General features: G+C 39.8%; 1 protein-coding gene across 2 annotated transcripts in view; it reads left to right on the top strand.

The window, feature by feature from the left end:
- Window positions 1–14,761, top strand: part of CDK13 (cyclin dependent kinase 13) — a 59,788-nt gene that overhangs the window by 29,852 nt on the left and 15,175 nt on the right. Inside the window, exons 6-9 of one of the 2 annotated variants that reach the window (XM_077811000.1) lie at window positions 6,952–6,996; window positions 8,984–9,173; window positions 11,093–11,149; window positions 14,640–14,741. In XM_077811000.1, coding sequence (XP_077667126.1) covers window positions 6,952–6,996; window positions 8,984–9,173; window positions 11,093–11,149; window positions 14,640–14,741 — 394 coding nt within the window. The remainder of the gene's footprint in view (window positions 1–6,951; window positions 6,997–8,983; window positions 9,174–11,092; window positions 11,150–14,639; window positions 14,742–14,761) is intronic. The other variant, XM_077811001.1, reaches the window with a different exon arrangement.

Raw genomic sequence — 14,761 nt, 5'->3', positions numbered from 1 at the left:
AGGAGAAAATACATAGTTTTGCCCGTATTAAATTTTGGCAGACTTTCTTTGAACAGCTCATGTTTTGGAGCAAGGACTCGGCAGGGTTGTGCCTTTTACCCTTCCAAATCTGAAAATCTGCCCAAATGTGGCCAAGTGATAAGCCTCTGAAAAATCTGTTTGCACATGCTCAACAGAGGCTTCTTAAGATTTTAGTAGCTAAATTCCCAGGGCTGAGCAGCTCTTTCTTTGCAGTTGCAGCTGTGTACCTTGCAAAATCTGGCCACCTCAACTGAGAGCTGGGATACTCTCTCCTGTGCTTTTAATGACTCCCCTGATGGGACGAGGCATCATGGGGGACAAAACTGCTCGATTCAAATGCAGAAGGGACAAGAGGGAGTAGATTATGATGAACAGGGGATGACAACTGGCACTTAGGGTGCTCGGGGAGACTGATATTGGCTAAGCAAGGGGACTGGGAGCTGGGAGGGGACTGGGTCTGGGAGGAAAATTTAGGGTTGGAGAACTTAGTTTGGTTTCTGTTCTGTACAGGTTTTATACCATGTTCAGCACCGTACAATAACTGCTCACTTAACATTGTCCCGGTTAACATTGTTTCGTCGTTTCGTCACTGATCTATTAGAGAATATACTTCTTTAAAGTTGCGCGATTTTTGCTTATAACATTGTTTGGCTGTGGAGGCTTGGAACCAGAGTGGTCCAGCAGCCCCCTATCAGCTCCCCTCCAGCACCTCCTTCCCGCCGGAGGCCCTGTGGATCAGCAACTCCCCCCTCCTTCCCTGCACTTCCTTCCTGCAGCAATCAGCTGTTTCATGGCATTCTGGAGGAGAGGGGGGAGGAGCGAGGATGCGGTAGGCAGCCTCTCCCTTGCCTTCCCCCCCCCGAATACCACAAAACAGCTGATTACTGGGGTGGGAGGTGTGCAGCCTCCCCCATTCCAACCTGTGCCTCCCGCCTGCAGCAATTAGCTGTTTTGTGGAGTTCAGGAGGCTGGGGGAGAGGAGATGAGCAGAGCAGGGGTGGGGCCTTGGGGAAGGGGTGGAATGGAGGCTGGCTTGGGGCATAGCAGGGGGTTGAGCACCCCCCCCCGGCATTTCGGAAAGAACAACAAGAGGAGCAGCTGGACAATCGACCCTCTTTCACCCTCTGATTCCACCATCTCAACCATGCTTCACAGTCATTGTTGAGTACAGTATTACATTGTTTAAAACATATACTCGTGTGTGTGTGTGTATGTATGTATGTGTGTATATATATATGTGTGTGTGTGTATATATAGAGAGAGAGAGAGATTTTTTTGGTGAGAAAAATTTCCCTGGAACCTAAACACCCACCTCCCACCCCCCTTTTTACATTAATTCTTATGAGGAAATTGGATTAGCTTAATATCATTTTGCTTAAAGTTGCATTTTTCAATAACATAACTACAGCATTAAGTGAGGAGTTACTGTAATGTACAAGTGCCTTTTCAGTAGTGCATTAAGCAGCATTAACTACACTTCTGTTACATGTTGTTGGACCGCCCCTCGAGAACATTCTGTTTCCCACACAAACAAGATTTACTTTTATTGTTGAGAGTTCCATTGTGCCAGAGGAGTAAAATTTTCGATGATGGCCTTTGATCTAGAGTTTTAGGTTCTCTGGGGCTGGTCTTTTAAGTATTCTGGACAATGCTTTGAAGATAAGGACCAAGTCCTTGATTTTGATTCAGAGTTATATGGGAAGCCAGTGTAGAGAGGGAGAACAGGTGTGATGTGCTCATGGTAGCTGAGGAGATGCGCTGTGGCATTTTGTACTTGTTGGAGCGTCCCAGGTGCTGAAGGTTTCTTGCACAGTATGTCACATTGTTGTACTCTGGTTGGGGGTGACAAAGGCATAAATAAATTAGGCCAGGTCTTCATCCACCAGGATGGGAGGGAGTCTCCTAGCCAACTGGAGATAGAAGAAAACATTACTCTCATCTGTTGCAATGTGAGAGCTTAGCATTGTATGAGGAACCTGAGGGAAAGGAGGAAATTGAGGTGGGGAGACAGATCTGATGAGGAGCTGGGCGTGGGAGGGGAGAACTGGCACTGTCTGGGCAAAGAGATTGGGCTAGTGAGTTGGATTGGGGGAGGGGGCACTAAAACTTGATGAGAAGATTGAGACTGGGAGCCAGTGGGGGTGGGGATCATGGGTAGTAGGAGAGGGCAAGTGATTGGAGGCTAAGTTGGGGGATGTAGGCATCAGATGTGGCGCCGGGTGAGGGTGGAGGGAAACTAGGTCTGGCTGGGCAACAAGACTGAAACTGATGAGAAGCCTAAGGAGTGGTTACTGGCACTGGATAGGAGAAGAGACAAGGAGCTTGGGTGGGAAAGGGACTGGTTGGAGGGGACAGTGTTGAAGGAGTCGCTTGAGGGGAACAGGCAGAAGAGTCTATGCCTACTGGAGAATGCTCCCCTCCAGAGCCTGGACTGGAATCCAAGATCTCTGACTTACCATTCCTGTGCTGTCAGCAAATATCTGTGAAACTCTCGGGCAAAGTTTCTCTCTCATCCACCTGTAGTGCTGGTCCACATAACAGTACCAAGTTGCCATCCTCCCATTTACTCCATTTGCTCAAGTAGTAGAGGTCTGTGCAGCTGATCTAAAGACTCCAACCCTGCTGGTGATCAGTGTGGGTGACTATGATGCCAGAGCATGGAATTCCTGTGGGATTTGGTGGGTTTTTTTTCAGTTTTGTTTTTTAGAAACTGGAATTACGCACACAAAAATAACCTTAAAAGGACAGTAAGGTTGCAAAGTTAAGCGCTCCATAGTTAGGAAATGACAGAATTAAGTTTCTGTCCACTGGACCCCTACCTCATTCGGTGCACAGCATAGACCTGCATTATACAGGATTGTATAATGAAGGAGATTATCTGCTTCATTTGTTGCAGAAGTTGGAAGATCTGAAGTGAAAGAGGGAGGGTAGCACAGGAAAAGAAAGGAGGGTGTCATGGTTAAAGCAGTTGAATCCTGCCCTGGATTATTGGATTCTATCTCTGCCTCTGTCCCAGAGTTCCTGTGTGATTCTGGGCAAGTTTCTGAAACTAAACTTGTCATACGCAGTCATGAATTGTGTGTTCCTCATTTCTGGGTGCCTGACTTGAGATCCTGGTGTCTGATTTGCAGCAGCGCTGAGCCCTCACAGCTGCAACAAGGGTGGATTGATTTAAGTCACTGATTTTAGTGATGATTTAAATCACCAAGAAATAAACCTTAATCTAAATCATTTGTACTTTTTAGTTATAAATTGGTTCTTGATTTACAACATATTGATTTACAATTCCGCATAGACTTCACACTAAATTTGATGCTTCTTTTTGCCAGCCAGGAGGAGATGCTGTAGCTATACACATTTATTTAAGCAATCATGTGACTTAATTTACCTTTATTCAGATTCTGATTTTTAACATTGTTATTGTTAGAAATGGTGAATGATGCATTCTTATTTGCTAGATTAACTTTTTACTTGTGATTTGTGTCAAGGTCTATGTGGATGGAAATTCAAATTAAATTAAAAATGCACAAAAAAGCATTTACATTTTTAAAAATTCAGTAAAACTACCTTTGGGGGGGGGAGAGAATGCTTATCCAAAAGTTCATCAAACCATATTTTACGTTTTAAACTAACTGATTTATTAAATAAAGTATCTGTAGTTAGTGAATTGAACTGCTTTTTTTCCAGATTTTAGAACGAATACATCCTATCCTCTCCCACTTAGCTTGTTTTCCTTTTCTAATCTATGAATTAAAATCTTTCTGGCTTGTTCAACTTGGTTTCTTAGATTTGAAGGAATTAGTCATTGAACTGCATGAATTGAACAAACTGAAATGAAGAAAATATTCTCTCTGCACTTGCAGAAGAGGCTATTGCTATCAAAAGCTCGTTTTGTACTTCAGCAAACTGGTTCCAGGGGCTTACAGGAAAATCACTTTATCGAGAGATGTTTACAGGTTTTTCTCTAATTTAGTTTGTTAGAAAATGTTACTAATAGACTCTGGTCTCTCCACACCATTCACTCAGGAGATCTAATCTGTGTGTCTGATTAGATCTGAGTAATCCCCATTTTTTCCTCATAAAATACTATTTCATACTGGCTTAGTACTCTCAATTGTTCAGACTTTCTAAGCACTACTTCCACCAATGAATGGGAGCACAGTCTTCCATACTCTGGCAAAAATGCATGGTTTGGTGTCCAGCTTATGTCAGACCTCCCAAGTCAGTTACCCCAGTGTTTTTTTTAAAAAAAAGAAAGAAAGAAAAAAGAGAAAAAAAATAGGAGTAAATGTGTCTGTCTTGAAGATCCCTGGAGGACATCTTGCCAGGTTTTTCAGCTCCCAGGTGGATCCTTCCTACACTACGAACCACTCTAGTGATATTTTTATAGTGACATCCATCTTGCATACACACCTTAAAGCATCATATTCCAGCTCAGTTGGTGATCTGGTAATAGGAACTTTTGCTTTTTACCACTGACAGAGCCCCTAGAATGGAAATAAAAAACAGGTGCTCTAATTATAAAAGAGCCAGAAAGTGAGATCTCCTTTTAAAGTCTCAGATCAGCATCTCTTGAAAAATACTAGGTATGTCTATACTGCAGTAAAACACCCGCAGCTGGCCCGTGTCAGAGGGCTTGGGCTGTGGGGCTATAAAATGACAGTGTAGACGTGATGGCTGGGGTTGGAGTTCGGGCTGTGGGACCCTCCTCCCAAACACTGCACTTTTATAGCTCTACAGCCCAGCTCCATGAGCCTATCAGCTGACATGGGCCAGCTGCAGGTGTTTTATTAAAGTGTAGGCATACCCAGGGTCTAAAAAACGAGTTCCCCAGATGCTAATAAAAAGAATAAGACAAGGATTGTTTCTGTCTACCCAAGTCTCCTTTATATCATGTACCTCCTTAATAGATTCAGTTGCTGTCTCTTATCCCATGTTCAAAACTGAGCATTATTACCACTATCCAGCTGCTTCTCCATCAACACCCAGTGATGTTGAGGAAGCTTATCTCAGAAGGAACGGAGATGAGCTGCATGGTTGTAGTGAATGAAATTGGGCAAAGACATCGCTCTGTGAATACTCTCTTCCAGACTATTGGTTGCCTCCCTCCCCATAGGTACTTAGGAAGCAGTTCAGATCCTTAACATAGCAGGCACTAAGATGAGCAATGTATAAATCAAATAAACTGGTTACTCCAAATTACTTATTTGGATTTAATGAAATTTAGTGTAGTGGGACTTTGTGCTGCCATTGCACTGTATTATGAAATGTGGCTAATGGGGAAAGCTGGTGTGGAGGAATGGGTTATTTTGAAGAATAATGTAACCCCACAGTTCTTGAAATTCTTGGTCCCTAACTTGAAAGGGAAAATAGTTGCCAGTTGGTGTTTCCCCATAAGAATGGGAATTATGTGGGATTTGTCTAGGTTATGCTTAAAGCCTGGTGCTTCTATGAACTGAGCTACCAAGTCTTGTGGGTTATGGGGAGAAACTGGTGGATGTGCAGTGAACAGGCTGCTGTCCATCTACCGGCCTCTTTTGTGTTCTCATTCTCTCCTTCCTTCCTCCCCATCCTAATTAGTGCCTTGAATATCAGGCCCATCCCCTGATGCGTATGCAAGGGTAAGAAGCAGGGAAGATGGCAGGCTCCCTGCTTTGTCCCTCCACACAATATGACATGATCAGGTAGCATAAATAACTTTTCTCTCACCATGAGATGACACCCACCTCATGAAAATAATCCTGCATTTGTTTTTATGACCGAATCAAACAAAACACTTCATTTGGATTGGTCTAATGCTTCTTGCAGTAGCAAACTAAAATCAGTTTGAGTAATACTGAAAATCAAATTTGTAATAACCTATTTATGATTATGGCAATATGAGATTGCGTTTCAATCATCCTATGAATACAACAGTATATAATTGCATAGTAATCTAGTTCTGGCAGTTCCCATGTAGGCAAGAAAAAGAAAGTCAGATCAGCTTGACAGTTGAAACGCTGTTAAATCTGCATACAACACTGTATTTGATATTTAGTTGTATTTTGTAAAGCATAAATCTGATGTTACATTCCATTTTGATTTGCACTAGCACAGTCAGAAGAGTAAAATTGGAATTTTACTATATTTGCTGTTCCCATCTTACGTTCATTATAAAAATTGGAGTGAGAATCTGGTGTATTTAATTGGGAGAGTGTTAAAAACAATTTTAAAGCACCCACCAAGTCCATATCTAATTCATATGCTGTTATTTTATTTCTCAGTGCTCCCACAATAATTGTCATCCTTCTGAGATGATATCATCTATTGTGGTGTGTTGTTTGAACAGTGTAGTGAAAGCAAAATCACCCAAAACGAGGGTCAGTCCAGGTGCTTGATCCCCTGTATAATAGGGCCTCTTCTGAGCTCTTTTCCGGGAGCAAGCACATGGACTTCTGGTCTTTCCATTTTATTAACTTTTGTGAAAGGAAGAGGAAAGAAATGTGAGTTTTGTGTAGTTCTTTTGCTTCGGTTTTTAAAAGGCACAAGTCCTGACTGGATAAGTTCACAGTGATAGCTCCTGTTATTCATTTTACTATATGTTTAGAGATGAGATCTTGTGCTTTTTAACTGCATATGTGATGGGCTTGTAGTCTTCTTTTATGCAAAGAAGGGAAGTAGGCATTCATATGATGGGGTACCAGCATTAGTATCCTCCATACACTCAGGAATACAAAATATTTTCCCAAGATTAGTGGTATTTGGCTTTGCAGAGTTCATGAACCATTTCATCAAATGTGGTTAGAAAAAGTCACTAGATCATGAAATTTTAGTCTGATCCTGTCGTTTTTACATTATGACGGTGCATTTTGTTGGGGGTGGAGGGTGGGTTCAAGTTTTGGGTGGTCTGCATTTTAAGTGTTTCATGTACCACCTTCCTTCTTATTTAAGGTCACAATATCCCTGTGGCAACTACAACAATTGGTTACATGGCAAGTAAGGAAAATTTTAACATTTTTATCTGTGTTTTAAATGAAGTCTAGCTTTTGGAAATGAGGAGCTAGCAGCTTGTAACCAGCTAGCTCTCTACATACCATTGTGTGGGAACCTCAACATTATGCAAATGTTGCAACACAATGTCAGAAGACCTGTGGCTGTCTGCAGCTCCCTTTTAACACTGTCTTTCCCTTCCTACCTTCCTCCCATCTTCTTGATGTGACAAGATCATGTAATCTCTGGTCCATTTGCTCAGCACTTCCCTTGCCCTCCATAGATGTGTGACAACATGGGGGTTGAGGGGCTATCCTATAATCAGCACTCAGCTTCCTCTGCCTGAAATTGGGCAGAAAGAAGGGAGCTTAATAAAAAGCCACAAATGCCAGGAGAGCCATATGAAGTACCCAAAAGGGTCACTCATCTAATTTGATCTCAAGTTTCTTAACATATTATTTTCTTTAGAGTAGGAGTAATCTCTTTTCGTCTGCTTAAATGCTAAGGAAAGGACACTGACTAAGCTTCTGTTTGCTGGTCAGGGCCCTTCACTTTTCTCCAAGTTACGCCTTTTGGGTATTAACCTTATTTAAATGTGGCGTATTGAGTGCCCGTTGCTGAACTACAGACTTTCATTAGCTTCTAAAGTGAGACCATTATTATTATAGTGAGCCTAGGCTGTTGGGACTTCTTGTCTGGTGTAGATATTAGTATTTTATAAAGGGGTGAGCCTTGAAGGTCCTGTTTTCTTGCGGGCCTTTTGCAAGGATAGGGAGACTTGTAGGATATAATTTCTTCATTACAACCCTCTCACTGGTCAAGGAGGGCTCAATGTCACTATGGAGAGCCCATGAACTTCTCTGAGTAGGAGTCAAGGCAGAGAAGGGGGAAAGGAAATAGGTTCTAGAGAGAGATTCATGCTGTTTTCTTACCTTAACACTTCAAGCTATGTATTCAGCATTCCTCAGTATTAAGAACCAGATTCACAAGTTGTCCCGTTGATTTTAATGGAATCACTTGTGGAATGATGTTTTACTTTTCAGTATGAGATAGGGCCAGATTTTGCCACACTAGAGGTGTGAGGGAACTAACTTCTGATGTGAAATCTGGACCTCTGCAGAGCTGCTGCTGACTTGCGGGCTTCCTCTTCTGACTTGTTCTGATCTGTGTTTATAGGCACTGCCAGTCTGAATAGTAGGCTCATTCCTGACACAATTCCACAGTGCAAGCTTAAAAATAAATCAGAGGATAACAACGGAGAAATACACAGTGTTAGCTCACCTGTCCCCTAGATGTAATTTTTTACAAGGTTTTCACAAGGTTCATGTGAAGAAATACTAATCCAGCTAAGCCATTTTGCATAAAATTGGTATTTTGTGAAGGAGAAGCCAGTGTAACTCTATCCAGATATCCTCTGTACAGTAGAACCTCAGAGTTATGAACCACCAGAGTTACGAACTGAGCGGGCAACCACGCTCCTCTTTTGGAACTGGAAGTATGCAATCAGGCAGCAGCAGAGACCAAAAAAAAAGCAAATACAATACAGTACTGTGTTAAACTACTTTAAAAAAAGGAGGGGGGGAAGCATTTTTCTTCTGCATAGTAAAGTTTCAAAGCTGTATTAAGTCAATGTTCAGTTGTAAACTGAAAGAACCATAACTTTTTGTTCAAAGTTACAAACATTTCAGAGTTACGAACAACCTCTATTCCCGAGGTGTTCGGAACTTTGAGGTTCTACTGTACTAGCATTTTGTTCTTACTGTATCTCTGACAATTACAATTGTTTACATGGAAAAATAATAGGGACGTATTTTTTTAGCTGTATTTTAATACAGTTATGCAGTTGGAAATAAGGTGCATCTCCAAGATTATCCAGATTTTACAAAAATATGAACACTAATGTATGTGAAGAATACTAGGCTGTACTTTTAAAAGTAGAGTAATAAGATATTTTGGAATATTATGAAATCTGTAATTTCGCCTCTCTTTCTAGGTGCATTTTACCTGGTCTTTGAATATATGGACCATGACTTGATGGGACTCCTGGAATCTGGCTTGGTTCATTTTAATGAAAATCACATAAAGTCATTTATGAGACAGTTGATGGAAGGACTGGATTACTGCCATAAGAAGAACTTCCTACACAGAGATATTAAATGTTCAAATATTCTATTAAATAATAGGTATGGATATAACCAACTTGAAGTGGTCACAAAGTTATAAAATAACAGCTTAACCAAGAAACCTTTGACTTAATTCTAGCAATTTGTGTCACTTTCTTCTATCACTAGAATAATAGACTTTCATTATTTAGGTTGCTTATTGCTACTTTTAAAACTAGTTTCAACTTTGAACCTAGTAACATTCAATTTAGGGTCTGTTCCTGCTGTTTTACTCATTACTTTACCTGTGTGGAAACACTAAGATCAGGACTTAAGTTCATCAGCCAGCGCTAAGAAATATAATTTCAGAGTTTAATCATAAAATAGATCTGGAGGGGACCTGTAGGCCGTCTAGTCTATCCCCCTGTGCTGAGGCAGAAAGGACCAGGTGTATCTAGACCATTGATAGGCAACCTGTGACCCATCAGGGTAATCTGATTGTGGGCTGCAAGACATTTTGCTGACATTGACCATCTGCAGGCATCGCCCCCTCAGCTCCCTGCGGCCGCGGTTTGCCATTCCCGGCCAATGGGAGCTACAGGACAGCAGCGGATAGCACGTCCCTGTGGACGGTCAACATCCACAAAATGTCTCGCGGCCCGCAGTCAGATTACCGTGCTGGGCCACATGCAGCCTGCTGGTTGCCTACCACTGATCTAGACCATCCCTGGCAGGTATTTGTCTAATCTGTTCTTAAAAACTTTCAGTGACAGGGATTCCACAACCTCCCTTGGAAACCTATTCCAATGCTTAACTCTGCTTACAGTTAGAAAGTTTTCCTAAATCTCCTTTTGTGCAGATTAAGCTGATTACGTCTTGTCTTTCTTTCAGTGGACACAGAGAACAGTTGATTACTGCCCTCTTTGTAACAATCGTTAACATATTTGAAGACCTGTTATCAGGTGTTACTTCAGGCTTCTTTCCTCCAGACTAAACATACCCAGTTAAACTGACCAATGAAGAAAGGTTATTCTCCTTTTGTCATTTCTGTTGCTCTCCTCTGGACTCTCCAATTTATCCATATCTCTCTTAAAGTGTGGCACCCAGAACTGGACACAGTACTCCAACTGAGGCCTCACCAGTGCCAATTAAAGTGAATCAGTTACCTCCTGTGTCTTACATAAAATACGCATTATTAAACTCCAGAATTTTAGCCTTTTTCACATCTGCATCACATTGTTGACTCATATTCAAGTTATGATGCACTATAACCCCCAGATAGTTTTCAACAATACTACTGCCTGCCTTGATTTTTCCTTACTAAGTTTAGTACTTTGAACATTTATTTAATTTGATCTTGTTGATTGCAGACTAATTCTCCAAAATGTCAGGGTCATTTTGAATTCTAATCCTGTCCTCCAAAGTGTTTACAACCCCTCTAAGCTTGATATCATGAGCAGATTTTATAAGCATACTCTCCACTCCATTATCCAAGTCATTAACAAAAATATTGATTAGTACCGGATGCAGAACAGATCCTTGTGGGTACCACTTCATATGTTCTCCCACTTAGTGAACCATTGATAACTACTCTTCAAGTATGGGTTTTCAACCAGTATGTGCTCACCTTTTATAATTTCTTCTAGACCACATTTCTCTAGTTTGCTTATGAAAATGTTACGTGGGATGGTCAAAAGTTGCACTAAAATTAAGATAAAACATATCTACTGCTTCCTTCCCCATAGTCTACTAAGCCAATAATCCTGTCAAAGGAGAAAATTGGCTTGGTTTGGCATGATTTGTTCTTGACAAGTCTATGTTGGTGGTTATTTATTATCCTGTTATCTTTTAGGTGCTTACAAATTGATTCTTTAATAATTTGTTCCAATATCTTTCCAGGTGTTGAAGTTAGGCTGACTGGTCTATAATTCCCTGGGTGGTCTTTGTTTCCTTTTTTAAAGATAGATTAATCAGTAAAAATTCTTTACTCTTTCCACCAGGGGGCAGATTAAACTTGCAGACTTCGGGCTTGCTCGACTGTATAGCTCAGAGGAGAGGTAAGACGACTCCATGCTGTTAAATATATATATTTAAAGCATAGATCTCTGTGGTTATCAGAGCTAGGGATGCTTTTTTCTGTAGCGGGAAGTTTAAGTCAAATCACATTTTTAAACATGGCACACCTGGGAAGGGTGAAATAGACTTCCTGCTCACATTTCCAAAAGAAATGGCTAAAATCTAAGTACAGTTCTTTCTTTGCGATATCTCACTTTTAATTAGGGGAGTTTAATTTAAAACTTTTGAGAGCAGATGCAAAGACTGATGAAATTTTAAAAATATTTCATGCTGGTGTTACAATTGTATTGCTTCACCATGCCTGTATCTAAGAAAATTGCTGCTGAGTGTAATATGGTTTAGTATCTTGTTAAAGGTTTGTACTTTAATGTCTCCTACTTGTAGTAATTTTCTCTGGTATGAATAGTAACATGCAGAATCTGGTTTCCAAAATTGAAGGTGTACACTTAAGCATTATACCACTTGCGCATTGGATAATTGCACCTATAGGAGCTCAGTTGCATGTCTGATGGCCATTTGTGCAAACAGTTTGATTTGTTCATGCTTGATTTTGAAAGTGAGGCCCAATAGTGTTTTAAGTGTTAAAGATTTAGTTTACTGTAGGTGCCAGAACAATAAGCTGGCTCTTGATGGCAGTGCCCCTGGTTCCAGTGGTTTATGTTGAATAGCCAGCCATGCTAATTCAAGAACATACCTTTTTTATAATTTTATTCATCATATTTAGCATGTTAAAGGAAAATTGCAGGTTTGGATAACTAAGCACCTGCTGGGAAATTTAATGATTTAATGGAGACATTTGCTACACAGTGAATGGATGCAGTTGTACCTCAGAGTTCTTTTCAGTGTGTGCCACACTTGTTTAACTTTTATGTGTAGCTTCCATTAAGCCGTGACACTGTGGCTGCCATTAACAGATAACAGCTCATTAACAGCTCTTTTTACCAAATAATTAAAATGCATAGTTGTGGTAAAATTCAGATTGTTCTTTGGGGGTGGTGAAAAATGTATTAACTTATAAAATTTGTTTTTTAATTCTAAACAGCTGGTTTTAGTATAAACACAAGCAGCATTATTACTTTATATTCTCAATATAACCAGTATTAAAACTTTTTAGTTTTTTTTTTAAACATAACTGCATATTAAATTTGGAAGGCTAATTGGAAGCTTTCAGAGTAACAGCTGTGTTAGTCTGTATTTGCAAAAAGAAAAGGAGTACTTGTGGCACCTTAGAGACTAACCAATGAAGTGAGCTGTAGCTCACGAAAGCTTATGCTCAAATACATTGGTTAGTCTCTAAGGTGCCACAAGTACTCCTTTTCTAATTGGAAGCTTGTTAGCTGCTTGGCATCTCATTCCTGATTCAGTCTCTCATTGAGTACGTCTTCTCTTCAGTAAGAGTAGGGTTCAGTGAATGTTGAGGATTGTGCTGTAGCAATTTTTCCACATTTTTACTAACTGAACTATATTTTTTGACAGTTGATTTACTGATCTTATTAAACAGTATTTAGAAGGATTTGGGACCTTGAAGCAGCAGAAGAAGTTTCTTAAAGTATGACTTTAATGCTAGAATCACTCAAATATATTGTATATCTCACTTATCAAAATTTGAAAAGTCTGAAAGCAAGCTTTTTAAAAAATAAACTATATGCAATATTCACTTGTAATTGTGTGCTTAACTTATGCATGTATAGATCTTAAGTGTACAAAGTCGGTAATTCTACATGCGAATGAATAATTTTGGCCATTTTTGTACATATTTACCCAACTTCCTCTCAGAGTTATGGTAATTTCACTCACAATTGTGCATCTAACTTTAAAAAAAAACAAAACACAAACTTCTGAATGTATAACACTTTCCAGCTAGAAAGTGTGACATATTACATAAGAACGTACTGTCTAGAAGTCTTTAGCAATTGAATATTGATAGAGAAACTCAGTAACAAAAAAAATAAAATACTTCCGAAAAGAATACTCTCTTTTGGAATAAATTTGACAGATCTGTAGAGGGTGGGGTAAAATTTCCCACAAGATGTCCCATTTTCAAAAGTGACTTAAGAGCCTAAGCCATTTAGGCACTTTTGAAAATGTTTCCGGTAGTGTTTGTTGAAAGTGTGCGTGCTTGTGGGGCCACCAGACGGGGATTTTTTAGTGTAAGGTTATCACTTTTACGCCCCCTTCAGTAAATACAGAAGTCCACATTGTAGATCAGTGTGTTTAGTTGATTAGGCAGTTGCACTGAACATCACAGTGGTGGTGGTTGCAATGTGGAATGTTCACCTGCTATGGAAGGTAGAAATTGCTTGTAACTTCTTTTTATTTAAGCACATATAAGTTATTCAAATACATTACTTTATATCTCTCTGCATTTGCCATTCAAACCTAATGTTGTCACTAATAGAGTAGTGCTTTATTAAAGAGGACAATTGAAAAGCACTGTCTCACATCTATCCAAAAACTATACTGAGAAAGGTGAGCTAGGTAATTTCTGTTGTACTGGCTGCTGTCTTGAAAACTGTTAATACTGAAACATTGCTATCCACTGTCTAAAATATTGGAATCTCAGTTTTCAAATTGTGTAAAATGTTACAAAACCTCAAGTTACATAATATTAATGGCTAAAATCATACTGGTGATTGAGGGTGGGGTGAGAGAGGATAACAATCAGCAACCATGTATTCTGTGGTAAGGGCTGCTGAAAACTGGATATTCTACTGCATCTCCTAAGGATATACAAAAATAGAGACTTCTGCTGAAATAGATTTGGCAATAGCTCTGTTCTGTTTTGATACTTTCCATTATTTTATTCTGTCCCCAAACTTTCAGTTTTCAGTCTGATAAAATTAAAGTAGATTTTTGTAGTGACAGTGCCTCCAGACACTGCGGCTGTCTTTCAGTGGGAGCTGGAAGTTTTGATAGCTTGCGAATGTGAAGTTGGGGCTGTTGGAATCCGGGAAGATCTGGGAGTTTTGAAACCCAAGAGGCAGTTGAAACTTGTGATAGTAGGGAAGGGCTGCATCTATGCTTCTCTCCTTTGTGGGCAGGGGCAGAGGTGACTTGAATTTTTTTTTCATTGTTGAAGTCTTTGTTCATCACTTCAGCAACCAACTTCCTTGTGCCAGTAACTGCACCTAACAGCAGTGGATGGACATATTAACTAAAGTATTATCACTAAAATGATTAGCAACTAAATAGTTAGCAGTATAGGTATATAATTCTGAAGCCTGATATTTAATGCCCCATGAATGTTTACTTATCTCTGAGATACTGTTTCAGACTATCCTTTGGTAGATTTAAATAGGTGACAATGTTTACCTTTATATATAGTGGCAGCAGCCTCAGTATTGGTAAAGGGAATGAAAAACTGGAACATTCTTAAAACAATAGTATAGTAGTGAAACATCAAGCTTTTATTAGTTCACTACAATCTCATTTTAAGAGAAATGTTGAATCTTTCTATCTTCTTTTTTTCAGTCGACCATATACCAACAAAGTTATTACTTTATGGTACCGGCCTCCTGAACTTCTGCTTGGAGAGGAAAGATACACACCAGCCATAGATGTCTGGAGCTGTGGGTAAGAAGTTTTAATACAAA

Source organism: Eretmochelys imbricata, chromosome 2, assembly GCF_965152235.1.
Source record: "Eretmochelys imbricata isolate rEreImb1 chromosome 2, rEreImb1.hap1, whole genome shotgun sequence".
Classification (NCBI taxonomy): domain Eukaryota; kingdom Metazoa; phylum Chordata; order Testudines; family Cheloniidae; genus Eretmochelys; species Eretmochelys imbricata.
Note: the sequence above shows the minus strand (reverse complement) of the source record. Positions and strands in the feature narration are given on the sequence as shown.